We start from the raw sequence: 27,764 nt of genomic DNA on the forward strand, positions 1-27,764 counted from the left end.
TTTAATGCAGTGTAACTGACATCTCAGTACCTGTCTTTTTCCACAATAATCGATTCAGGTGCAATTCCTGCGATGGTCATGAGGCAACCTCGAGACCAACACTCACAAAGAGTTAGCCTCCTTTTAATACGTAAGACTGTTTTCCACGAAATATCGAATCAGATTATATTCGATATTGAATGAAGAGTATATATTATATGTATTCTTCGTATCTTTGAAAGGGCACAATACAGTTGCCTAGAGATGAACAGGTCAAACATTTCCTTTCCGGTGTCGCTTCGCCACCTTGAGGCTACAGTAACTAAGTTTTCCTGTAAATTTTGCTGTCGTTGTTTCTTGATTAAATGCATGCAGCCATGATAATTTTCACTGTATTCAGGGTCTAGTGATTACGTTGCTGATAAAGGATGTGATTACTATATTAACTTTCACCAATGGACTTCATTTTGAGGTCAATGACTTTGAAGTGTCTAAATTACGGACAATCTTTAAAGACCTAATAAAATGCTTGCAAAATGTTTTAATATGCAAAAGAAATGTAAAATATATGTCATGATTATCAATGTAAATATGTTGTCAGTGTCGTTCCGGTTTTTATCGCTTCTAGAAACTCCCCCAAATATCACATTTTTGGAGGACCCCGTTGCAGCTTTTGCGAAAAAGATAGTCACGTGACCAACACCCCTGAACCGATTGATGACGTATAAGCACGGAGTTGTGCTCAGTTAGCAGACGCCGCTCAGCACAAGCACTCAGATTACTAGCATGGTACACGCGCGTACACGATAGCTAGCCCGGCCAGGCCCGGGCCCCGCGGGATGTGCGCTCCCGGTCGACCCACTGACTGTCGACATGTACGCATTACCACGTACATTATCACTAAGTTAGCTTGCACAGATACCTGGTACCTCGAGCATAATGTCTTCCCCTATATGGGTAAACCTCGACATTGATGATGATGATGAAGACTGCAGCTCTGACGATAGCGGAGAAGAAGAGGAGGCACATGAAGTTGAAGGGGAAGATGGGGAGGGAGAGACAGCCGATGAACCAGAACGTTATCGTGGGGCTGCACCGTACCTTACCGATATGAACCAGCTGCATCTCCCCCGCTTCCAGTGCAAGAGCGTATGAACATGGCACCAAGCCCGAGAATAGACCTCACGGAAACGATCGCCTGGGAAATACAGAGTGGTATGTCTGGTGTGCCCCCATATAGTTTAACGTTAGAAAAGATATACTGTATTCTACATGATTGACATTGTAAGTTGTAACTGTTTGTCTAGTAAGTAGATTAGAAGAACAGGCCCAGCTCGCTCACAAAGTGAGCGGCTACTTCGGCCGCAGCAAGCAAGCGGGAGCGTCCCGGCCGTGGCCTGGCCCGTCGGCCGGCGCTTACAAGTTAAACTACCAGTAGTAGTCTAGAAGTAGATCTAGTAGCAGTCTACTAGTAGTTATAGTAGTCTACTAGTATAGTCTACTAGTACTACTACTAGTAGTAGTACTATTACCACTACGGCACTAGGTCTAGTAGACTAGTAAGTAGTAATAGCAGAATCTTTGGTAGTACTAGTAGTACAGATGCTACACTCTAACGCCTAACGGTTAGGGGGATATGTTGTTACAGGGTGGGTCATGGCTCAAAAAAAAAAAAAAAAAAAAAAAGGCCTAACCAGTTTCCCATAGTCAGTTTCTGCAATATTTGTTATCAGTAATTTAGATGCGCCATTTTTAAAGAAAAACGATACCAAGAATTATCGTCAATTTTGGTCGAGAAGTTTTTGTTTTATGCTAAAAATCATACTGTGGAAGGAAGCCCAAACGCCGTGCTTATCTACCGATGAATGCCACGGTGGGGCTGGATTCACGAGTAGGTCTAGGCCTATAAAGCAGGCAAGTCGCCGTAGTATTAGTACAGACACGCAATGGTGGTGGGGCTATCGTGAAATAGGCCCCACCGCAGTGCGCGTGCACCGTACCCGTGCGTTTATAGCTAGCAAGGGTTGGTCCTCCTTGGGTTTAGGGTTAGGTAGGGTTGTATTTATGGTTAAATTGGCCGTTAAATTAGTCGAGGGCCATATTATAAAGTCATTTTCGCCGCATTCACGAGTATTCACTGTGGAAGGCAGCCCCACCGCCGTGCTTACCTACCGAGATGAACGCCACACGGTGGGGCTGAAACAGGCGAGTCGCCGTAGTATTACACTATTTTTTAGTACAGACACGCAGTGGTGGGGCCTATTTCACGAGTTTGCCGAAAATAATGGATATCCAAGCGTACCACAGTTGTAGTCTGTATTATTGGCAGTATTAAATCCGATACAGTTCATGAAATATTCTTTTGTCTAAAGGCTTAGCCAATGACAATAGTGCAGCGCAGCACCTGCTATGCGCTCGCTAGCTCGCTCCCCCGCCAGCGCTAGCCAGTGCAGCCGCCGGCCGCGCCGGCCGGCTGTCGCTGCGCTGCGCTAGCATAGCCTTGCCAGCTCGCTGGCTACGGCTAGACTGGTCGTGAACGACTCCGTTCTTAGACGTCATCACAATTTAGAGGTGATAGTGCGCCGCATGCGGTGAAAGTATAGCAAGTTTTCCAAAACTGAGGAAATTGCATCCATTATGCTAACAAATATAGAACAAAATTCAGAACAGTAAAAAAACCCGCACAACCATAGAATTACTTAGAATTTAACATTTAATATTATTACATCATTGAGAAAAAAATGCCTAAACCATTTTATTAGGTCTTTAAACGAAGATCGACGTTTCAATGACATCTGTCTCTATCAAATCTAGATCTGCTCTCTTGGTGGCATGCGTCCGTGATTGCACACTCATGGCGACGACCCAAGGAAAAGTTCGGTGCTGCAGGAAAGCCCCTTCAGCTTTTATGAAGGCTGTAATAAATTTGTGCTCCGCTTGTATTCTTCTATTCGAAAGGGGGCAAGGCCTACCTGTGGTGGCTAAAAATAAGCGAATAATCTGACATCCCAACGCCAGAATGACTGATAGGGACCTTCATGCTCATGCAGGGACAGTTCCAGAGGAACGAAACAGGCAGTTCCGCTTTTTCGGGCCGTGGCGGTCAAGAAGTCGTCAGGGGGCGCCATAATCGTGTGTGTCAGCACCACCGAATCTGTCGTACCTCGTCCATGCAGCAGGAGCTCGATGTATAGGTCGCGCACCTGTAAATAAACTGCCATAGACAAAATGAAAAAAAGGACAAAAATGTAGTGTCTTCTGTAATTTACTCCATCCTGAAATTTACAAGGGAATTTTTGTTTTCTTTTTTGCTCGGGTCCTTCAAGAAAGACAACAGTTTTATCACTATCAAATTTCCAAGTGTTTTCTGAATCTACCCCGAAAAAAAAAACTGCAGTATCCTAAACTTTAAGGCCCGAATTCACGAAGGTGATATGGACAATTTGTGTGGAGCGACAAGTGTCGCATGGCCGATTTCGTAACGAAATCAGCCACGCGACACTTGTCGCTCCATACAAATTGTCCATGGTTTAAACCATGGCTTCAATTGTATCACCTTCGTGAATTCGGGCCTGTGAGAAAGCGTGACCAGCCACCAGATGAAGTGTATTCTATAAGAGGGATTCACCAAGGAGATGTAACATGCCTCTTTGTATTCGCTCTTGTCAACCACACCAAATCAATATTTTAGATAAGCTTGTATGGCCTACACACATTTTATCTTGTGACTTGTGTGGCACATTAAGATGAATGATAGTTAAAGGGATTCATCAGAATATTTTGTTTTGTTGTTTGTAGTCAGAGAAAGAGAGAGATGGGAAACTCAGGGGGGGGGGGGGGAGGGGAGTAGGGGTAGGGGGATCGAGGAAAATCTGAATTTCCTTATTGCGTTTCCCTAATCGTCACAATAGGTCCCGTTAGAAGCTACCGGTCACTGGCAGCTACACGTATTAGCAGAAACGAGCTACCCCATGATGCCCGGCCCGGAATCCTCCGGAAGCTACAGTAGTACTCCCTGTGCGTGCAAGTCTCAGGGGCATGAGAACCAGGGGTTGGTTGGCAGCAACCCGCAGGATTTCCACCTTCAATCAAATAAAATATATAGTATCCAAGTATCACATACTTCAGTCATCTACAAACAACGTTGGATAGTTCTTTACTTTCCCCCTCTCTCTTTTTGTCGTTCCTGTATTGGGGTTGTTATTGACATACCAAACACACGAAGAGGGTTAGTACAAAGGTGTTCATTCTATTCTGAACATTTCTGGGCAAATCACAACTAGGCCTATCTCCTTGACCTTGGACATGAGCCCATGAGATTTCAATGAGTAACTAAGCAGCTATTCCACTTTTTGCTGACTTTGCTCGACGACCAATTTCAAGGCCAAGAAACGACCAGTCGGGGAAGATTCTATATTCCCATCCCAAATTGATAAATCACGTGGTGGCAAAAAAATTCTCTTTAAATTGATATCTATTGGGTCCACTTTTATTCCATTCCTTTTCCATTTCCATTTGGCTGTCTCTCTCAGTTTACAAACTTTGCATCATCTTCATGCTAAACAAAACAAAGAAAAAAACAGGAAAGAAAAGAAAATGAGTTATTCAAATTCAGTTACCTTGTAACAATATCCCATTCGATTCAGAAATGAGATAAGCTGCAGAATCAGAGAAATATTAAAATGGTTGCGTCAAAAACCGATTTTTAAAAACATTTTACAATAACCTTCTAGGCATATCAAAATAAAAAAAAGAGGAAAAAGGAGGAAGGGAGAAGAAGGAGGATAGAAGAAGAAGAAAAGAGGGAGAGAGAAAGTGATGGAGAGAGGGGAGACAAATAGGGGAGGGAGAGCTATGCATATGCAGGGAGGCTGATTTCGCGGCGCTTGCTTTGGGATGACAGTTTTTATACCACCAACGAACTTTTCTTCTGCCGTAACATTTGGTCCATAGCTTATACCATGGTTTTGCAATACTACATCAGATCAATTACACTGCTTCGCTATTTATAGGGCCTATGAATATAATTATAAATTGTATGATATACGTAAGCATTATTTGGCATCAGAGGGTACTTCAGAGTTCAGGCCTTTCACAAATATTTTGGAACGAGATGACCATGATGACTTTACCAGATTTGCTTGTTGTCTATTTCGTAAACACACACACACACACAAGCACACACACACACACACACACACACACACACACACACACACACACACACACACACACACATACACGCACAACGCACACAGAAGAGAAAAAAGAGAATCCACACAAACATAACAACAACAACACCAACAACAAATCTGCATCATGTGTGGCTCACGTATCAGTAGGCTATGTCTTCCTTTACTTTATAACTCAACAATCATTTGCTGTGAAACCTGAAATAGCGATGCTCCAAACAATCGAAGCAGGGGACCAGGGAAAGAACCCCCTGCTCCAAGCCTATCCATACATCTACCACCTTCCCTCCTTACAATTCGCTAAGTACGATAGGCCCTATTTTCTTTGTCGAAGTTCAAGGGGACGATTTATTTCCGTTCGCCAGGTGTTGATATTGATAACCGGGGTCCTTCCTCACAGAGTTCATCATAAATGACCTTTGCAGATTTCAAACATCAATTATTTCATCGCGCTTTAATGCCACGATTGAAAAGGCAGCACGAGTATCACATGTATTTTGGGAGGAAGCATACAGAAACCTCACAATCAGCCCCGTTTCGTTCCTTTAGTTAAAAAATTGTTACAAGGCATAATGTTCAGAGGCCGTTGTCCAAGTCAAGCGATTTGGTCTCCGCCACCTCTATACTTAAATGAGCGAAATGGAAAGTGATGATAGTAATCATTTCATGTAATTGCGTGTGACTGTTAATGATTCTTGTGATTATTTTTCGACAACATAACCCCCCGACACACACACACACACACACACACACACACACACTTGGTTCTTGAAAAAAAAAACACACACACGCAAACACAGAGAAATCTACCACCCCCCCCCCCCGAAAAAAAAAAGAAAAAAAAAACGAAAAAAAAGAAAAAGAAACCCCATGACTTTACGAGATTCTCGGGAGAATTTACCAACCAACCAACCACAAGCATTAACCCCCCTTACACACACACACACACACACACACACACACACACACACACACACACACACACACACATTGAGCATGTTGAGTAAACGTTCCGCGGCCCCTGTTCATAGACTGCACCCCTTTTCCTGATTTTAATGAAACGTCTAAGATTTATTTACATACAAAAAAAAAATATTATGAACATGAAGAGGGATTTCCCTTCCAGCAATATTACAGCATTACTATTTTTTTCTGTCAGAATGAGTTGTTTCGCAGAGGTCGAGATGATTAAGACTTCAACATCAGATATAACTCTTTCGTGTGCAATACCGTAGTTTTCCCAGCTCCTTTATCAGGAAAGTGGTTGTGCGGTGTTCTATTCTGTCTCTTTCTCACGATAGTATGTGATATATATGTGTCATTCGCTCGATTACTCTCTAAAAGAAATCGAGTGAAAATATTCACTCTTAAAAGAGTGAATAGAAAAAAGAGTGAATTTCGAGTGAAATTGGAGTGAATTTTGAGTGAAAATGTTCATTTTCACTCATTTTGAAGTGACGTCAGGGATCACTCCAAAATCTTCGAGTGATCCCTGACGTCACTCCAAAATGAGTGAAAATGAGCATTTTCACTCAAAATTCACTCCAATTTCACTCGAAATTCACTCTTTTTTGTATTCACTCTTTTTAGAGTGAAAATTTTCACTCGATTTTTTTTAGAGAGTACAGACTGTCTTGGATTAACATTGATCTTCCGCTAAACCCACTTTTATCGGTCGATGAACTATCGCGTGGTTCGTGGGAATTCGCAAGCTTGTCACTAGCTGATGAGTCGCGGAAAAGTTTTCTCACCAATATACCGTTCATGTAAAAAAAAAAAAAAAAATCCCCCGCAAGAGAAAGTTTTGACAAATCGAAAGCGTTTTATGAGTTTGGAGACCTTGTGAACGAAGGTTGATGGAGACATTTACTGAAGACATCCTCCGATTGTCCCTGGAAAATTAAAGTACAGTGCATCGTGGCATTCAAGTTGGCTGGAATATGTAGAATGAAAGCAAACAGATGTTTTATGAAAGTATTTGTGTTTATTAGATCAAAAAGTTATCAGATGGGCATAACTCCTTTATTAGATTAATTCCAGTGTTTTCGTGATACGATGATTTTGTTTCAGCCTGCTGCAGTAGAATACCTCTAATCATCCTTCTTTTCTTTCATTCTTTTTTCTTTCCAATTTACTGTCGTACTATCATCTTTTCTTTTACTTGTCTTAGTTGTTCGTCTTTCTTTATCATGGCGGATTTTATTTGAGTCCTTTTTTTTTGTTGTTGCTTTAATACTAGTACTCGAAGTATTTTTGTTACAATATTGACTGTTTGATGTCGCAATATGTTGTTGCTCTTTGTAATCATCTCATTTTATATTATTCGTTAATGATAATGTACTCATAATCATTGATGTAATGTCATATTCTTCGTATACGTCACAGGGCTCTGTCAGATTTAAAAGATTCTACCCTGGTCCACCTACAAAGCAATGAATGAATGAATGAATGAATGAATGAATGAATGAATGAATGAATGAATGAATGAATGAATGAATGAATGAATGAATGAATGAATGAATGAATGAATGAATGAATGAATGAATGAATGAATGAATGAATGAATGAATGACGGAATGAAGGAATGAAGGAATGAAGGAATGAATGAATGAATGAATGAATGAATTGATTAATTGATATTTTCGTTTTATCTTTCTCTCTCTTCGTGTTTCTTTTCAGCTCAAGTATCGGAGACCTCAGTGAGAATAGACATGGACACTCAGCAGACGACAGCCCCTGATGGCGGGACGAGGTGGAACGTGAACGTCCGACTCTCCTGGCAACGCCCAGCAGGTAGTCAAGGCAACAAACTAAAACCATAGTTCTAGAGCTACAAAAGTCACTCTTCATTGGCTCCCTAAAATAGTTCTGCCATTAGTTCCCCATAATGTGGGAACCGTATACTTTTTGATAGAAATGGAGGGGGGGGGGGGTAGATGGGGGCGAGGGGAGGGCAATCTGGTTGGATTTAAACAAAAGTGTGTAAAGTAATTTAGTAACTTAAATAATTTTGGTTTTTGTCTGCACTCTTGCTGACTTGAGAAATATTCGCTTTAATGTGGTAGGATTATTTCCTTATTATCAATTCCAAGGGGCGCCTGAAAAGTCGATTAGAAAGCTCTCGAGGACAATGAAGGGAAATCCTAGGCGATTACCTTTTCATCGTTCTCAAACACTGAGGGAGAGATGCATCCAGTACTTGACGAATGTTATGATTTTCATTTTTTAATGCCACACACCAGCACAGGGACCGTGAATATTGCCCTTGGCCTTCAAGTTTTGACATCCGGGAATGCCGTTATCCTGTTTAATCCTAAGTTTGAACAAAAAAAAAAGTTCCACAGAAATTGTAATTGATTTTACAGAGTGACGTATAGAAATCGAATAATATTGACTTGTTTGTCGCTCATGGGGTTTCCTTCCTCCCCAAATTTTGCCAAAGTATGTTCAAAGCGGACGACGATGGCTCCCTGGTGAAACAGAGTTGCTTTTAGTTTGGAGGCAGGGGTAGTGATGAACAGCGTTCTTATTCTGTGATATTTATTTACCATATCACGATGTCATATTCACAGTTTACAACATTGATGATATAGAATATGAAATGAAATACAATTACTAATATTCAGATATAGAAAGTGTAATTCCACAAATTATACTTTCAATTAAGACAATGTAATGATATCATACGCGTTATAAGAAATACGTGATTAGCGACCAAGTAAGTCGAATTTGCATTGCCGAAATTATGTCCCTGTCTTAAACTGAGTAGAGTCTCAACGTGAATGTGTTCTTCTGTGTAGGGATGGAGCCAGAAGATATGTACATCTTGGACCTGAAACCCGTTGGAGAAATGACGAACTTTGAGAGCGTAATGTCTGACCCGTGTCAAGTGAATAATAATGAAGTCATCGTGGTGAGTGAAACACAATACGTCACTTTTATATAAAAAATTCATGTATTCCTGATTTATACATTTATTTCTTCACGAGAGAACTGTAAGCAAAGACTGCCGGAGATTTGCATGATATACCCACAAATATTGGGTACACGTTCGACACCCATGAATCATACAGCCCACGAGTTATACAGCCCATCACAAGTCATACAGCCCATGAGTTCGACGCTAGCAAACAAGGTTCACGAGACCGACACTTTAAGCCCCGTGTTGTTTTGTCGACCTCGTGGGCTGTTTTTGCCTCGTGTCGGCCTGGTGTCGAACTCATGGGCTATCTGACTCATGAGCTGTACGACTTATGGACCTTTTTTTTTTCAATGTCGAACTCGTGGGCTTGCTCGTGGGATGTATGACTCGTGGGTGTCGGTCTCGTGGGATGACCCCCAAATATTGAGAGACGAATATTTTGACTTTGTACCTTTGACATTATTGACCCCTCTTGACCGTTATTATACCTACAACATGTTCATCCCCGACACTTTCACCTTCAACATTTTACCTCTAACAATTTTACATCTGACATTTTGTCTCTGGCATGTGTACCTCTGACATTTAACATGGAACCAAAATGACAACATTTACTGAAAGGAATGAAGCTCCGGATCGAGTTGCCATGAGTCTGAGGCGCATATAAAGAAATTCCTCTGTGCATAGAAATGAAGACCAACGTGATGATGGTATTTTACTGTGCCAAATTCTACATTACGCTGCCGCCATGCTTTGCCGCGAACTGTGAAAAATTTTCTTCTGATTTCCTTTATTCCGTTCTATTTTATTGTTTTTCCCTGTCTTTTGGTAATATGAACTTCAGTATGAAAGTGTTATATGTCATATTTCTCGAGAATCGAAGATTTGCCTCCATGGTCATTGCAATTATGTGTATATGCTATGGGCGGAGTAAATACCAAATTGGGACCCCACACGATGCTTTCCTATTGAAGGTCAGTCATGAACTTTAATATTTGCGTCTTGTGGGCTGCCTGATGTTGACATTCATGGCATGCAGTTCAGGTTCATCCGACACCATATCCTGTTAAAAACGCGGAGATCATAGTGGCGTCACATATATGTCACAACCTCCCTCAGTCAATAATATGTAGCGGACTCGGCTCCGATCGAGATGAAGTACTGTATTTGGCGCTTTACAATCATCAAGGTTTACGTGGAGTTCATGGTCAGGTGGTAGAGAGCGTCCATTATCAGCCATTCGTGAAGATATTCGCTTTCATCTGCCTCGGTGTAGGTGTCATTTTATCACTGAAATCGATGTCATGCCCTTCGAATCATAGCCAATTACGCTTTGGCCCATTAAGAAGATAATGACAAATGGTATACCAGTACTCTATTTACAGTGGTTAGATTTGCTATATAGGATGGGACCAGTCCCGTTAAAGGATGTCAGTAGCTGTTCTGCTGTAGAACTAGGACAATGCGATCAAAGAAAACTTGATACGACATAAGGGAGCATTTTGGTATACAGTGAATAAAGATCTGGCCTTACAAACCGCTGGGAGGATTTGTTTGTTTTTGTTTTTATTTTTGTTCGATATGACTGTAAAGTCATCATTTTGAAGGCAAACGTATTTGATTATTGTATCATAATTATAATAATATAGAGCGACCCCTGATATCACAACACGATGTTCAAACAAGTTAGCCAGTTTGTCATGTTAGTTGTTCATAGCGGTCGCTTGAATCAAAGTAATATGATCTGATGTAGGTCTTATTCACACGGGATTATATTTTGATAATGATTTGAATAATGATGATAATAGTGATAACAATGATGATAATAATATACAACCATCTTTATATAATGCATGTCACAAAAAATATATTCATGTGTCCATGCGCATTGAAAGGGGGAAATTTAGAAGTAAAGGAAAATAGACATAGAGAAGAGGAGAGGAGGTAAGCTGAAAATGACAAAACTAAAAAAAAAAAAATACGTTATCAAAGTAATATTAAAATCGTCTATCTCAGTCACCTTTTTCATAATCATCATTATGATAATCCTGAACTTTATAAACGGTAATCATAACAGGAATGATAAATAGTGATAATGATAACCAGTTTATGATAATTATGACGATTTATTGTGCAATGACCATAACGAATGGTTGTAATGATGCTAATGGTGCTGATGGCGATAAGGATATGTTTATTGTTTATTATCACTATCACTTTTGTCATATTATCATAATCATTGTAGTGATCATCATCATCATCCTTGTGGTTTATGTCGTGATGACCGTCACAATCTGCTTTGTCTTCCCTGTCTTTCATTTGTTTGTAGGGTTCCGAAGAATACGTCTTCCACAATCTAAGTTTTGGACAATTCTACGAATTAGCGGTGAGTCTCTTTCGTTACACATGAATTGTCAGTGCACACGAAAGTTATGTTTCAGAAAGGCATATTTACGTAACCAAGCGACTCTGAGAGAAAACAAGTCCAACATGTCATGATGGTTTCCTTGCAGGTCTTGTCATACATAATGTTACACGTAATCAACATTATTTGTGATTCTTCGACCTCGAATGAGAGAAAATTGGAAACTTCTTGACTTCTGCCTACGCTTTCCTGTTCTTTGTTTGTTTATAATATACTTCTGTATCTGAATACAAGGACTCGTACGCAGAGTTGCTTTACACGTAGTATTACACTTCATGGTGCCAATGTCCCAAAATGTTTGCAAAATGAAAACTTCAACATTTTTGTCATGGGAACTCTTGCTAACATGCAAGTTTTATCATCTGCATGTTTTTTTTTAACAGCCTTGGAATAGGTAATGAAATATTTCAGGCTATCAAATCCACGAGAAAAATCTCTATTTTAAACATGCCATAAAATATAAACATTAATCATCCAATTTACTTTAATTCAGCTGGCATTTTTTCCAGCAGAACATATGATAAAATAAAAAAGAAAAAGGGCACTCGCAGAAACGTTAACCACCCAATTTAAGAATTGTCGACTAAGGTTAATGCTCTTCTGCTTTTGTTATACATTGTCGTAGCCTGCAAAAACTCTAGGGACCCACCACAAGGTCATGTCTTATTATAGCGCGTGATTCTCCCGAAAAATAACTACGGAAATACTCATGTGATTTTGGTTTTATTTCGTGACATTTATCTCGTAGCTCTTTCCATAAATCTTAGGGTCCATTTTGATATGACATAAGACAATGTAGGCATACAGGTTCAACGAACGATTAGTTTATCGCCTTCATAGCACCAAGTGAGCAAAGTAAAGTTTTTCTGCCCCCCCCCCCCCCCATCGATTCCGTTTTGAAGGATTGTCGTTCTGTCATTTGCAAACACATATAAGAATTAAAATCATGATGTTCAATCCAAAAACGTCTTTAAACCACAGAGTTCATCGCCCTTTAGCTAGACAGGACACTTATTATGAATAGTATCTATGCGAATTGTTCAGGTAGTGGAGGTGAGGGTGCACTAGTAGTCATGGTATGGACAAAAACTTCCCTATCTAAAAATAGAATTCTTTGAGGGGTAATTACTTTTATGTAGACTAATCAAATTTGCATCAGCTCTAAGTGGTAATTATAACTCTGCAGAGGTAAAGTCCTGTTAACGTGTTAATGTCGTATCCTACCGGCATGACCGGTATCATTACCGGGGATCCCTCAACCTCCCCCACCCCACCCCCACCCCCCCCCCCCCAAAAAAAAAATCGAAAGGAGTGAATAAAACAAAACAAAAGAGGAAGAGCAGGAACGATTAGAGATACATCGAGAGCACAAAATCATACCAAAAATCACATAGGGAGCGTATAAATAACAATAGTTTGAATCTCTCCGTTCTACAAGGGGAAACCTCAAAATGATAGCCTTTGTTAGTGACTGCAGTGCCTATAAATCTTGATATATGTGGTGCAATCAACAGAAAAGAGCTTCGTGTATTAAATATAGTATTAGTTTGAAGAAGTCAATTACATTTCTCCCGGATTGGAATGAAAAAAAAAAAAGTTAAATATCCTCCTGAAACTTTCAGCGAGTCATGAAGAGACAATGACTGGGGAGAAGAAAAGAATTTGGAAACAATTTTCGTACAAAACAAAGAGCTGAAATTTTCTGAGCTTGAGTCGGATTCGTTCCAAATTTCGTTTATTATCTTAAAAAAAAAAAAAAAATCATAAATATTTCACCAGGTCCGGGATTGTAAAATGCCGCCAGGCCCAAAAATTGCGATAGCGTCGTAGAGGGAGTGCTTCAATCTTATAACCCCGTACAGAGTCATCTATGTTTAGATGGCACTACAGTTTTTATCGTGAAGCTAACTTTGTAGGTCCATGATGGCACTGACCCAGAAGTCTATCTGCCGACAGGTTACCGGACCTGTGTGGCAAGCGGACGACGTTTTCAGAGAATTATCGTGGACAAGGAATGACCTCGTTCGACCTATGGCCGAAATCTTTAAAATAAGAAATAACCTTCCACCTATCATCATTGCCACGGCTGCAATTTACGACAGGACTGCGTGTGTCGCGTAAAATTAGTGATGGCCACAGGTGTTGTCAGTAATAGTGGGTGGACACGTTTAATAACAGCCCAGTGACCCTCCACGAGGTTGCGAGTTCATTGAACTAATTGTGCCTGTATTCTGCAGTCAATGCTATATCATACTTACAAGAAGAAGTTCGAGTATAGAGCGTTCACGGTGATGAATAGAAATTAGAAAATGCCTCATAAAAGAAAAGGGAAAAAAATAAAAAAAGGGAAAATATAATGGTAGTCATCAGTAGGTGGATTACGTGGACAATATTGATGTTTCAGACATAGTTATTGGTCTTGTTTACTGAACTCACTCAACTGAAATCAATCAAATATCGTTTTATTCACTTAAATACTTAGGTGCCTATAATTCTGAACGAAAGCTGTCGATCTTCTACGTCTGCTTTTAATATCAAAATAACCGTAAATGTACACCACAAAATATTGGTCATTTTTTTTAAATATGGAAATAAACTTAATATAAAACTGAAGCACGTGCCTACATCATCTAAACGCATGATGTACCATTTCGCTTCTCAATTCTTTCCATATTTCACACGAAAAAAAAAATGAATAGAAATTTGTTAGAAATAAATTAAATATCATGATCAAGCTGACTTCAAAAGGAGTCGAGTGATAATTTTCCCCTGGTTTTCATACCCGTCATAAGCGTCTGTTTAGGGTGCACTACAGGACAAGATTTCTTTTAATTTGTGTTTTTGTGTTTTATTTTTCTGTTTCTTTTGCTGTTCTTTCTTTTATTTTGTTTTTGTTTTTATTTTCTCTTTAGTTAAGCATGATTGATGATATCAGACCGTCATACAGCACTGATAAAATCTGTAAATGTAATGGAGTGGAAATGTTACACTCGCTGATGGAAGCGGATTATGACCCGTATTCATGTTCAGGGGAAATTCCCAGGAGTGAAGAGTTGACTCACAACTCGAGAGTCAGCCATAGCACTGCAGGTTTAAGATAAAAAATAAAAGAAGGAAAGAACAAAAATTAACGTTTCCTGTCCCATTCTCAGTCGCTTCATTTGTTTATATTTCTTTATTTTTTCTGTCCTGTGTTTCCTGTTATATCTGCCATGTTTTGAATTACTTTCGTAAGTTTTTCTTTCGTAAGTTTTTTAGTAGATTGTACGAGTCATCTACAGTATACAAGCTCTCAATTTTCGTTTTTCCTCAGAGCTTGGATAATGTATTCAAGCATGATTTAAAACTTTGTATACATGTTTTTAATGCGTTAATTACCTCTAATTTTCATCGCACAGTCAGTCATACCCATCATAAAGATTATTGATTTGTATTTTTTTCATATAATGCTATCCTCTGTGGAAGAAGTAAATAAAATAAAACTGAATTGAATTGAAATAAGTTTTGATATCTCTAGGAGAGAAGCAAAGTGTAAGTATGTTTTTTTTTTGTCAGTAATCAGGGATTGCTGTTATAGTAAACCGTGATAACATTGACGGTGTCTACGTTTTAGCTGAAATTTTATTTTCGCAAGTTTGAGGCAATACGTTATTATTCACCTGTGTTTGGATGCTGTTTTTCAAATGAGACCATTTAGAAGAAAACTTTGAGTCTGATGTTTAAGCGAAAAGACTGCGAAAGTGCATTGGGTTCAAATGACAAAACTGGAAGAGATATTTCCGGCCTGATGCAACTAAGCATGTTCTCTTTTTAGATACTAGCTATAATAAATTGAATGACAATGTTATCATGACATCATAATAAGGCGGATCTTGCAAATTATTGTTGCCGTTATCTTGTTCATTGTGCTTATTCATGTTTGTTGTTGTTTTTGTTTTGACTTCAACTACAATAAAAATGGGCTAGGAAAGAATGTCTAGTTACCGTAACCAGATAATCCGTATACAACCTTGCCTTTGCCCAAATACATCTATCTTAATTCATCCGGCGTCATAATAATGATAATCAGAATTATTTCCCCCAAAGTAATGATGACTAAGACGATTACATTGATGTCGGATAGCTGCATGATTAATGTTCTGGAAGTGCAGTGGTAGTGGTCAAAGCATAGCTTTACTGGAAGCAGAGCCCAAATCGCATTAAAGTTGGTTCCGTGATGTTATATGGATAATCCTAATCTATTCTTTACCATGAACATGATGAATAAATCGGCGACATACAGGGAGTCACGTAGCTAAACGTGATGTCGTTTTGAATATTCTAAAAAAATAATAGATAAAATCACCGTAAACATCTGGAAAAGTGATATGATCAAAAAGGATGAAACGAAACCAAATTCCACTTCATTCAAGTTACTCTTCCTTGCTCACAGAAGTGTTATGTTTTGTTGAAAAGATGTTTTATGTTGAATGTAGTTTTTGCCTGTGATAGGTTATCAAGAAATGATACAAGTGTAATAATAAAGAGACAGTACACTCTCCTTTTACAAACCCCGATATGTGAAACGAAAATCACATAAGGAGACAGAGCATTAATTTGCTTGTGCAGCTTCCAAACTGAGGAATAAAGGGTTAAAGTTCGTTATTCCGAAGGTTCGTTAATCCGAAAATGAAAAGAGGTTCGTTATTCCGGAGGTTCATTTATCCGAACATGAAGGTTCAAAATTCCGAAGGTTTGCTATTACGCACCGTCTTTACATTTTCAGATTAAATAATCTTATTTCATTTTCGTATCAACGAACTTTCGGAATAACGAACCTTATTTCATTTTTGGATTTACGAACCTTTGGAATAACGCCACAACTGTTCGTTTTAACAAAACCTTATTATATATATATATATAAAATTGTATATACAAGCCTCTGCGATAGGCATAGGGAACTTGTGTGTTTCAGAATAACAATCCTAATTTCATTTTCGAATTAGTGAACCTTTCGAAATAATGAACGTCACCAGAATAAACGGTATTACCATCAGAAATCAGGAAATTCCAAACTGCAATACATTTTGTTATCATTAAGCATTTAGCATTTGTTTTATTCTAAATTATTTAAATCAAGACTCAAAGCACATTTTTCTTTTCACTGTGCGTCATTGTTAAAAGCTCTTGAATGTACAGAGGTCCTCCGCTTCATATTTATTGATCTATTATTGTCATTGTTTTTATTATCATCTTCATCAATATTGTTTCTTTATCTTTTTTTTCTTCGGTAGATCTACCTTTACCGTCCAACAAGACAGCAGAAATCAATTGCATCGGCAATGGCAGCCTTCGAGACGCCAGGTATCTTTACATCATCATAACTACACATTCAACTAAAGTTTGAGGAAAGAAAAAAAATAGTTAGAATTAAAAGTCGTTATTACAGATACTTTTCCTCTGTGTTACAAGACGAGGAGGAGCGTTTTTCATTAAAAAAAAATAATAATCATGCTTATATATTAGTGCTGTCGCGTTTTGCCCTATGTCCCCCTTCTCTTTTCTTTTTCCACTCGTAACTCGTGAAAGAACATCTCGTACAAAACCGCAAGTCGTAAAAGTTTACTTTGAGGCAATCATGGTCCAATTACCCAAAGATATTCTTTATGTCAACCCAAACGACTGCCACACTCAGAACAAAAGTCTTAAAACTCTCGATTATGGATGCACATGTGTTATCAAAGCAGAGAATCATAACATACTTTGGTCCCATAGAGTAGCTTTCTCATCTAAACCTCCCATCACACCTACTTCTGTATAGTGTCTTTTGTCACGATTACATCATCACAGAAATTTAGATTATACAATATTTTGTTTTGTAACGTCTCCGAAGAATTCTCAGGCCTAATGATGATGGTAATATCATTCATTCGATGATGATGTATAACTACTCTTTTCGTCATTTCAGACTGCTTTCACGTGACTGGTGATATGGACTTGTGCATGAAGGGAGGTGAGAAATTTGAAGAGGTCACATAATCGCCTTGTATTGTCACTCTTACGCCACATCTGATGGTATATATCGGTAGTAATTTGGGGTACACGTCACGAGCTATATAGACACACGTGAGTCATACCGCCCTCGAGTCATATAAACAGCCCACGAGTATACTGCCCGCAGGTCACATAGCCCATGAATTATGCAGCCCACGAGTCATACAGCTCACGAGCAAGGCACTAACTACATACATATACTATAAGCAAATTTAGCCTATAGTGTCTAGCTCAGTGGCCTGTATAGTGTGTAGCTCATGACCTGTATTACTCGTGGGGTGTATGACTCGTGAGTGCATGACTCAAGGACCTTTCTCCAATGTAAAGCTCGTGTGCCGTGAGACTCGTGGGTGTCTAGCTCGTGGGATGACCTCGTAATTTCTGTCACACGTAAAAAAAGTGTTCATGTAGCGGTATAATAACATGTACATTTTCAATCAATAGTCCATCATTGTTCGTCATACCTCTTCCTCTGCAATAAATATTTGCCATCCACTGTCATCAACTCTACAGAATATGAGATGCAACTTTCGGTAACCATGGTAACGCTCATTCTCACCCTTCCAGTTGCCATCGAGTACTCGGGAGCGCCCATGGAGCCGCAGGTCAACAACCTCTGTCGGAATGCTACCAGCGGCCTTTACCAGATCTCACTCTCGTGGCTCCCGCCTTTCCAAGTCAACGGTGAGGTCGCCCTATACGTTGTGATGTACGGTCTTCTCTCGAGTATGGCTCCGGATGTGTTCGTCGACCCGGCGAGCTTCGAAGGGATGCAAGCGAAGAACGTCACCCCGCCTGCAACCGGAAATGAATCCATCCCAGTGGTAAATGAACGATACAGAGAGCTTGGCTTCATCTTCACTTATTTGTTTTTATTCTTATGTTTGTTTTGGGAAAGGTGCGTTTGCCCATCGAGAATACTTAGGGACATCTAAAAATAAAAAACCGACAAAGACAAATAAACGACAATTTGTGCCACGTTTGCTTCCTTGTTTGGTCCTTCACTATGACTGGTCCCTTTCTGTCCCTCTTTTAGGTACTTCCATATCAGGCCGTGTATAGAAATTATAAATACTGAAAATAAATCTTATCTCATTAATCAACAGCGCAAAAACAAATGTCGAATGATATAACGCTTAGTTTTCAGTCGCAATGTCTGCCAATGGCTAAGACCTGAGCAAAACCATCATGGGACCGTCTGTACATACACTCAACATGCTCAGTACATCGTTATCTTTTATACCTGGTGCCCTTTCATACACAGTGATCCACACATTTTTCTTCATGATTTCCTATCAAATTGTATTACGTCATATTAGCCTCATATTGCCATTCTAGGTGAGCATAATTGTATTTGTTTATAATACGTGTATGTGATTTTTTTTTAATTATTCACTTTAAAGCTTTTTTATTGCTTGTGTATCGTGACATATCATATTCAATTAATGAAAATGATCTCACTGGAAATGCTAATTGGAGGCAGGAAAACCGTCGAAACAATTGTTAACTCTTCATTGCTTTCGTCTGTTTCTTTGGTAAATGGCATGTTTTAGATCTGAATCAGCTGAATCACGTTACAAACTTGATTTATTTGGTACAAATACAATGATCTGATAAGTTCAAGTTTATTTGACAAGCTAGGCCAGTGATATCATTAAGACTCTTTGCTTTGCCCTCATTTTCTGCTTTTTTATTCTTCCCGAATTGAGTTTTCGACATAATAATATTAACGCAGAAAACAACCATTCATTGGAGATTTGACATGAACACTTAGTTTGATTTTTTTTTAAAGAATGCAAAGGTTCCAATATTTGGTTGATAATGTCCTGATTTGTTTGCGATGGAGTCTGTATGTCTCATTTACCAATGTCTGTCGAATGTATGGTATAAATGATTATCAATATTGCTACATCATTTCGTTTTACTATTAGGACATGACACATTTTCGTAGCCTTTCCATTCAGCAAAGACGGTGCATGGTTTTAACTAAAACTTGGAACAGTCGTAACATTAATTGAACGGCTTGTCTAAATTTCGTCCAACTTCATTTGACGTGTTCTTTCATTTTTTTTTTTTTTTTTTTTGCTGCATAAATTATTTTACTGAGTTCACGTATGTGTTTCGAATAAATCCCCCTTTTTACATCGTGCGAATCGTGCTCTCCCAATATAGCATCAGATATTGGCGTTCGAAACCAAACAGCAAACCAAAAGTAGTTATGGGCCAACAGTTTGTCTGGGCAACTGCAATAAAATTTGGCAAGTAATACTTTATTGACTTAGATAGATACAATTTATAAGACTTGGCAAGACTACAGGGTATTTTCAATGTATATACACAACCACGTAAATGTGGAACAACGTATTCGTGATTGCCTTCACGCCACACATGCGTAAGAAAAGTGCAAAATTGAGTACTCAAGAATTTACCCAATACTCCTTTGAAGATTTTGCAAATCATTTGCATCAATTCGTCGCTGTCGATTCTACCATTGCTGGAATCATTACGACTGATTGTTTTCCTTCTTCTATTGTCTTGTCAAACTACCCTATGCAAGCTTCGTTGGCTGAGGTCTGTATAGTTGAGCTTCACAGAGACCTGCACTGAAATCATTATCCGTAACTGATCACAGAAAAATGATAAACGGTTTACCATACACAAGAGTGTGACAGAAAATTGTAAGTTTACAGCCAATATACACGTCCCAGAAAACACCTCTGCGGGTTTCTTGGGTCAGTCTTTTTCTTGGCCAAATCAAGACATGTTTGTCTACCATTTAGCTGAAGTATATCGTCAAATATACTGATGTTAAAAGTGTGATACTGTCTGTATTAGCAAGCTTTTTATCTGCGACGCGAGCGCTAGAGACGACGCCATTAGGCTATGTTAAAAGTGGTGTTCTGCACATGCGCGAAGTACTAACTGTCTCCATTGTTTATACTGAGTCGAAATATTGAGTCGTCTTAGCTTCGCTTCGTAGATCTAAAGTTCGCTATTAAACATCTTAAATATGTATACGACGTTAACTGCAAAATGCTAAAGTATGAGTATTTTCCTTTCCTCTCCAGGATTTCAGACTAACCACGAATCTTGAAGATCTCGAAGGCGGAAAGTTATACTTTGTCAGCGTAAGTGAAAAATCTCAAATGATTATGCTGGTTTTAGCTTACGCTAATTACCAAAATACAACAAAGAGCGGTATCACTTATCTATTTGTGATCATTTTCATACAATTTCATGATAAAAACGTCCCCTTATGAGTCGATGATATTTATATTTTATATCTGTGGCTGATTATCATAATTATTTGCTTGCCTATTTGAATTTTTATGGACCTACAAGACTATGATAATGCTCTCCTACCACTATAATGTAGATAGTTTGTCAAATTCACACTTTCATCATATATCTCTCCGCCAAACATCGCCTTTCAATATTTTGTGGATTCAATCAAACTTGATTGCTGAACAATATTCTTCTCGATTGTCGCTTATATTGATCGACTGCAGATCACTCCTTTCGTGAACGCTTCAAGTGAGGGCGGTATTTACCCAGGCCTCAGCGGAGAGCTGACGTTTTTAACCGCCAATTCTTCAGCTGATCCTAGCACGCAGACGACAGGTATGTTTTGGGGGCCCTCCTCCCCCTCATCATTATATCTTACGTCTGAACTGTAGTAATTAATAAAACCTTATTTTCAATCAACATATTTTTCTTTTAGCCGTGGGTCAAATTTTGACGGACATTCGGGCCAATATTTTTTTTATAATTATGTCATGAACTAGAATATAATAATGGTCACATATGGAGGTTAGAAGCGGTGATGATAAAACATGTGGAAGTGTAATCTGTCAGCTCCTGGCACTGAAGCCATGACATGATTGGAACAGCGCACTGAGATATATGACAGATGGATCGAAGAAACACTGCTGGAACGTATATCGGAACTATATTTTGGTACACGTATTTGGGCGATCGTTATGTTATTCACAATTTTGTAACAAATGTGTAAGAAGTTCATGATTTCAATCCATCAGGAACCAACTTGGCAACGCCTATATGTGGGGTTGGCGGCGATGAAACAACGATCTCTGTGCTGTCTTCGACTTCATCGATGACGACGGATTTGATGGCATCAAAAGGAACGGAAGATACGTCACCAATGGCAACGACACCGGCAAAGCTTCCGCCGGGCGGAATGGAGCCGGCTCACATCGCTCTCATCGTCATCTTCACAATACTCATCCTCGCTGTCATCATCGTCTTCATCGTCATAACGATGCGGATGGCGAAGAGCGGCGAGAGCATGTCCAAGATGCCTTCGCTGTCGAAAGTGCCAGCGATGTGTAAGAGGTCCAAGCCGGAGGGCGATGAGAAAAAGAAAGATTTAAACATGGTTGAAAAGGGTGCGAAACCTTCCGGGGAGAAAAACTCGCAAAAGGTTAGCAAGGCGGCTACTTCATAGGAATCATCAACGGAAACTTTTGTGACGTTTTTTACTTCTTCAGTTGATATGCTACTACGCAGCACAGCCTTATTGGATAACCAAGTGATTGTTACGCCAACATCGTTGCTGCGATAGAAGAGGTTGTGTAAAGGAACGGAGCGGAACAATCCTGCGTCCGTTGCTGTGATGTGAATGGACATTGGTTGTGACCGCACTATAGAATAGGACTAAAATGTATTTTGTGTGTCAGTGTGATTTAAAGCAAACGTGACGTCATACACGCGATCATGAACGATTGGAAGTCAATGATTTAATGGATATGCTTGCGTCACACGTTATGGTGTCAATGCCGCGTTCAGAAGTGCCAAAAGCTCTTCTTCAGCTTTGTCTCTCCCATAGTACGATAAGTGATTTATGTTGAATGTGATGTCTCTCTTTCAACATCAAGCCCACCCCATCCACCTGATCGTGTATGTACCCAATATCTACCATCAATCCCTCCATCCATCAATCATCTCTCTGTCCATCCATCCATCCGTCTTTTTATCTATCAATCCTTCTTTCTATGCTGTTTCTCAGCCTAATAACTCAACTCTCTCCCTCTCCCCTCTCTCTACTTGCACTTGACATGCTCTATGTTTTTATGTCTGTCACATATTCCTCAAAGATTATCATGTTAGCTTTTACCGGTTTTGTGACGTCATCAATTACGTGAGATGACGTGCGGGAGACCGAGTATCTGTAGGAGGCAGGGACGCCGAAACACTCAGGAGGAAAAGTTGTGCGTGAGAGATGAGACACTTCCTATGGATGATGTGCTCTATCGGAGAACAACAGAAAGTCATATAACATAAAAAACATAACTTTCTTATGATGTCGTATATGTGGACGATTATTTTGATTGCTTATATCCTTATCAAAAGGCTGAGGAATATTTGCACTGATGATTGAAGAGAGCATTGTGAAGAATAAGCTGGGTCTGATCGCAGCGTTCGAGTGAATTAGGAGATTCAACGTCTGAAGTAAAGTGAAACCCCGTCCTGCCTTATTCTTACGCAATGTCACCTTGGCTCCAATAAGACATTTTTCATGGATAATTCTGGTTCTGTTTAGTTTCATCTTTTGTCATTGGGTAAGTTGGGATTTTAAGCATGTGCCTTCGCAAAGCAGTGAACATAAGATGTTTTAATCAGTGCTTTCGAAAATTATCAGGTTGTTTGAAATCAAGTACTCATGCAATTAGAACAGTCGTGTCTTCCGGAACTCATTGCACCAGAACCGCGGATCAAGACAACTCAAAGTTCAAAAGAAAAAAAAAATGCCTGCAGATTATTAATTTCAGCAGGGAAATACCACTTATTTGGTGTAAAAGAGCCAACCATTCTATACATCTTCAATGTAACTACTTAATGTTCTTAAAGTAGTAGAACAGTATAGAAATACTTTTACGAGAAGTTCGAATGACGATAATACAATTTTCAAACTTAGTGTAAATACTATTGTCATTGACAAAGTTCTTTTTATTACAATTGTATGATACCTTGTTTGTGCCACCTGTACAGTCGCGTCTGTAAATACTATAGAAAATTAGGATATGCACTTTTTAGCTTGAAAATGTTTTGTATTCGTAGATTGTATTTATGACTTGTTCTTTTTAAATAACCGTTTATGCGGCTTTCTGAGAACCATGAACATTTGACAGATGAAACACCAGGACTCGTCCATAGCTTTTCACGATATTGGGTGAGAATCTACCCCTCTCAATGGCCGTGTTTTTCGGTTTCGGTTTCGGAGTTGTGCCTGTTCACGCTTGTTTATGATATTACAGAGTTCGAGAAAACAAGAACAGAACCTAAATCGGAGCCCAAATACACTTATGATATGTAATCAATGATGGGCGCTGTCTATTCGAAATGTTTGTCTGCATTCTGTCGGCTCGTTAATGCAACAAACATGATTGATGGAGCGGCTGTATGTGGTGAATATTGTCGCGAATCTGGAGAAATTATTACATCAATCAACGATGCTCGCAGATATATGATTGTTTGTCTCAAAATGAATAATTATTATCTGTAGATGTTCAGCAAGTTTGTTCCAGTCCATTCTGTTTCCATAGAAATCTATAGACGATTTATCGTCACCATAACTTTGCCGAATTAATCATGAATTTTGACTAGTGTTTTCTCATTATGTCTTCCAATTTTCACAGAAAGTGGCTGTAAACTCTAGTTTGCGTGTGAGGACTTCATCATGCACATGCTCATTTGCAGGAGAGTGTATCCAACATTACAGGATCTGTTATACATAAATGTACAAAGATCTGAGTATGCCATCACTAAATGTAGAAAAGCTTAGAAAAGATGGAAATCAGTGGAGCACTGAAATCAAACTTTTATCAAAGCGTCTTCCGAAATTTCAGTTTAAGAAGTTGAACCAATTTATTTGGCTCTGCAGAATTAATGTGAAAGGACGAACCAGTCAAAAGTCAAAGAATTCAAATGTTATTAAAATCTCGCTACAGGTCGTACTGGAATCAAGGTGGTACCTCTCCTTAGCACATAATCGTGTCTGTGTGTCTCAGTGTGATATGGTGTGTGGTGATGCGTGTGTGTGGCATTGGGTGGAATTAGTTGGGCACCTCCCTGGTTGGGTCAAGGAGGTATGAGAGAACTCATACCTCCTTGGTTGGGTTCCACATCCCGAAAGTGTACATAATATTGTTTTTTGTGCACTGTAGCGAAACTGAGATGGCATCTTTCATTCATAGTGCACATCTGTTGTCGCACGTTGTAGGTCTTACACTTGTAAATGAAGTGGACCAGCCAGAGCCCCAATACGTAGGAAGATACTTCATACACCTGGAAAATATGATAAAAATAAGCCATAACCAGCCTACTATGAACACACTCTTAGTGATTGAAGAGGGTAAATCCGTTTACAAAATGCACTTCATTTGCAGGCTAGACTCGTTTTCTTTTGAATATGGGAGACTATTTTGTAATCATTTTCCGGAAACAGGTGAAAATTTTGAGGGGTATACCGTTGTCTTTCTTGAAGGACCTCTGAGCAGAGCTTGACCCGAGCCCCCTTTCTAATATGAGGATCGAGGCGTGCTGCAAACTGATTAACTTTGATGTGAAACACTTAAGACCTTGAGACTTTCATGCACTTACTGTGATGATAGAACTTTTTGATTCTGATTTTAGCATTAGTGTCGGTGAAGAATTATTTACAAGTGTGAGACCTGTAGCACCCATCGTTTCAACTTCCTTCCAGTCTCACCTCCGTTGCCTGTATGATGACACTCTATATTACAACATTTGCCAGTTGGCAATTAATAAAAGTACCGCGGCAGCAGTAGGGGAACAGCCAAGTGTCTGTGAACAACTCAGTTGCTGAAAAGATTCATCTGAGTGGAATATCAACTGGATGAAAGTTTATTTTGTCACAATCAGTTGCAATTTAACTGTTCTTGATGAGATTTTTGCCTACTGAATCTGTAGGCTTCTTCAGATCGAACGCTGTGAGAGTTGTTTTCCCACTAGCCGACGTTACCGACATAAGCCGATAAACGATCTCATTCTGTCAGATCGGCGTGCGCCAGCTACGTCGGCTAGTGGGAAGACAACTCTCTCACAGCTATTGATCTGAAGAAGCCTACAGCTCTAGAAGGCAAAAGTCTAATCAAACAGGTAATTTGCAACGGATTGTGACAAAATGAACTTTCATCCAACTCAGTTGCTTTTTTTGCAACTAATTGACAAATTCCCTTTCAACAAAATACCAACTATTCAGTGCTCAGTAGTATAAGATAGCGATAGTAAAAGTGATCGGTGTTCATTTCCGTCGATGATACTGCAATCAAAATCAAAACAACTCAACGCAAGTATCATTGCATCCTATAAACACTTGCAAACATCTTTATGAAAGGGGCCTTGGGTACCTCAGAAAGCTCTTCGAACGTGATTTTTATTGTCTGTCACATGTTACGAAAGATAGCAACTGATATGACACAGAACACGTAGTAAAATACAGGCGACTCTTGTAATTCAAAAAGAGGTAGGAAGTTCTTGGTGTCTAGCTACATGCACTTGCTAATACTGATGGTTTTATACCATTAAAACAATATTTTTTCTTTTTAGAAGAGGAGCTTGTTTTAAACGACTGTCACTTAGAAGCGTGCGTGTGTTTGTTTCAAGAGTTACTCTCTCACATTTTCTTTTTATTTTCAATTTCAATTTATGTACACTGCAAAAAGTCCGGTGTTAAATATGAAACACTGAGCTGGTGTTAAATTTCCGGTGCTCATTCATGGTGTTAGATTAACACCTCCGGGTGTCATTTCAAAATTTAAAATTGTTTTTTGAATAGTTACTTAGTTACTGCACTTCTTGTTAATTTTGAACTTCAACAAGACGATAAAGAATGTTCCGATAAAGTACTCGATTTTTGAAAAAATGTGTAAACACATTTACACCACAGAAACACCAGTTGGTGTGGTCCCCTATTGAAGCTGGACGGGTGTTATACCATTGAAATTAACACCACCAATATCAAATCAACACCATGCGGTGTCATTATTGAATTAACTCTAGCGCAGTGTCAAAAATATCACCAGCCGCAGTGTCAAATTAAAATTAACACCACGAAGTGTCAGGTGAACACTTTTTAACACCGTCACAATACATTTTCTACACCTGTGGGTGTGGTCCTCTACTGAAGTTTGATCGGTGTTAGATTTAACACCCATGGTGTTAAATCTAACACCGATGTTTTTACAGTGTAGTGTGGCTATATCACTTAAGTGTTGCTTATTGGTGTTTTGAAAGTGAGATGAACACAAGGCAGATAATATTATGACATGATGAACATGCATCACCTTCTTTAGCTCTATTCGCACACGGATCCTTGGAAAACCATTCAATCAACATTGCTAATCAGTGCAAGATAATTGGGATTTCATCGCCATAACAATGGACACAACACTGGATTTCGAGTATAAGCATATTTGAAATAGGCTGACTCTCTTTGTAATTAGAAATATTCGACACTTTATGACTTAAAAACATATACCTTCACACTGCTCCAAAATGATGACATTGCAAACATCTAGTGCATTCCTGTGCCGCCATTACTGAAGATTGTATACACTGTACTGTCTTTGTATATTGAAATTATTTGTCATTCTGTGTACATTGCACGGTGAACATTGTACACAAAGAACAATTGCATGTACATGTATTACGTCTCTATTACGTTGAGAATCTATTGTATGAATTATATTAGAATATTACCGCCACTGGTCACATGATTGTCCCGGATCTATAAATGAATGAACTAATGCTTTATCAAAAGATGAAAAACTTATTACTTATAATAAGCTCATTTATGATATGGTATAACTTATATACTACAACAAACATCCACGGGCCGCGGAACACTGTTTAGGGTGTGTTTTTGTTCGTGTGTGTGTGGGGGGGGGGGGGGAGGGGTGGTGCTCGTATAGTTGGGTTAAAGGTTTACAATGATTCAAGCGGAAATCAGGGAAAAATTAAAGTTCTCCTTAATAATGGGGAGCGTGAAATACCACACGTGGCATATCAGGACTAACTACCACGAACGGATTGACGCCAGGCTGATACTGGGAAGACTTATAAAACGGGGCTACCGCTTTAAGCATGGAACAAGCACCGAACGACCGCGTGGATCACGACACATTTTCAGATTTCATTCAAAACTACACTGAATATGTTACTCCGAGAAAAT

At 39.2% G+C, this 27,764-nt stretch overlaps 1 protein-coding gene across 1 annotated transcript in view; it reads left to right on the forward strand.

Annotated features, from left to right (window-relative positions):
- Positions 1-22,214, forward strand: part of LOC139723290 (uncharacterized) — an 85,774-nt gene extending 63,560 nt beyond the window's left edge. The window contains exons 3-11 of the mRNA XM_071634549.1: positions 7,851-7,964; positions 8,972-9,084; positions 11,423-11,479; positions 16,792-16,861; positions 17,466-17,510; positions 18,119-18,375; positions 20,620-20,679; positions 21,061-21,172; positions 21,589-22,214. Coding sequence (XP_071490650.1) covers positions 7,851-7,964; positions 8,972-9,084; positions 11,423-11,479; positions 16,792-16,861; positions 17,466-17,510; positions 18,119-18,375; positions 20,620-20,679; positions 21,061-21,172; positions 21,589-22,016 — 1,256 coding nt within the window. The 3' untranslated portion in view covers positions 22,017-22,214. The remainder of the gene's footprint in view (positions 1-7,850; positions 7,965-8,971; positions 9,085-11,422; positions 11,480-16,791; positions 16,862-17,465; positions 17,511-18,118; positions 18,376-20,619; positions 20,680-21,060; positions 21,173-21,588) is intronic.
- The last annotated feature ends 5,550 nt before the right edge of the window (positions 22,215-27,764 follow it).

Source organism: Diadema antillarum, unplaced genomic scaffold, assembly GCF_040938485.1.
Source record: "Diadema antillarum isolate AM-2024a unplaced genomic scaffold, OU_Dant_1.0 scf00000185, whole genome shotgun sequence".
NCBI lineage: Eukaryota > Metazoa > Echinodermata > Echinoidea > Diadematoida > Diadematidae > Diadema > Diadema antillarum.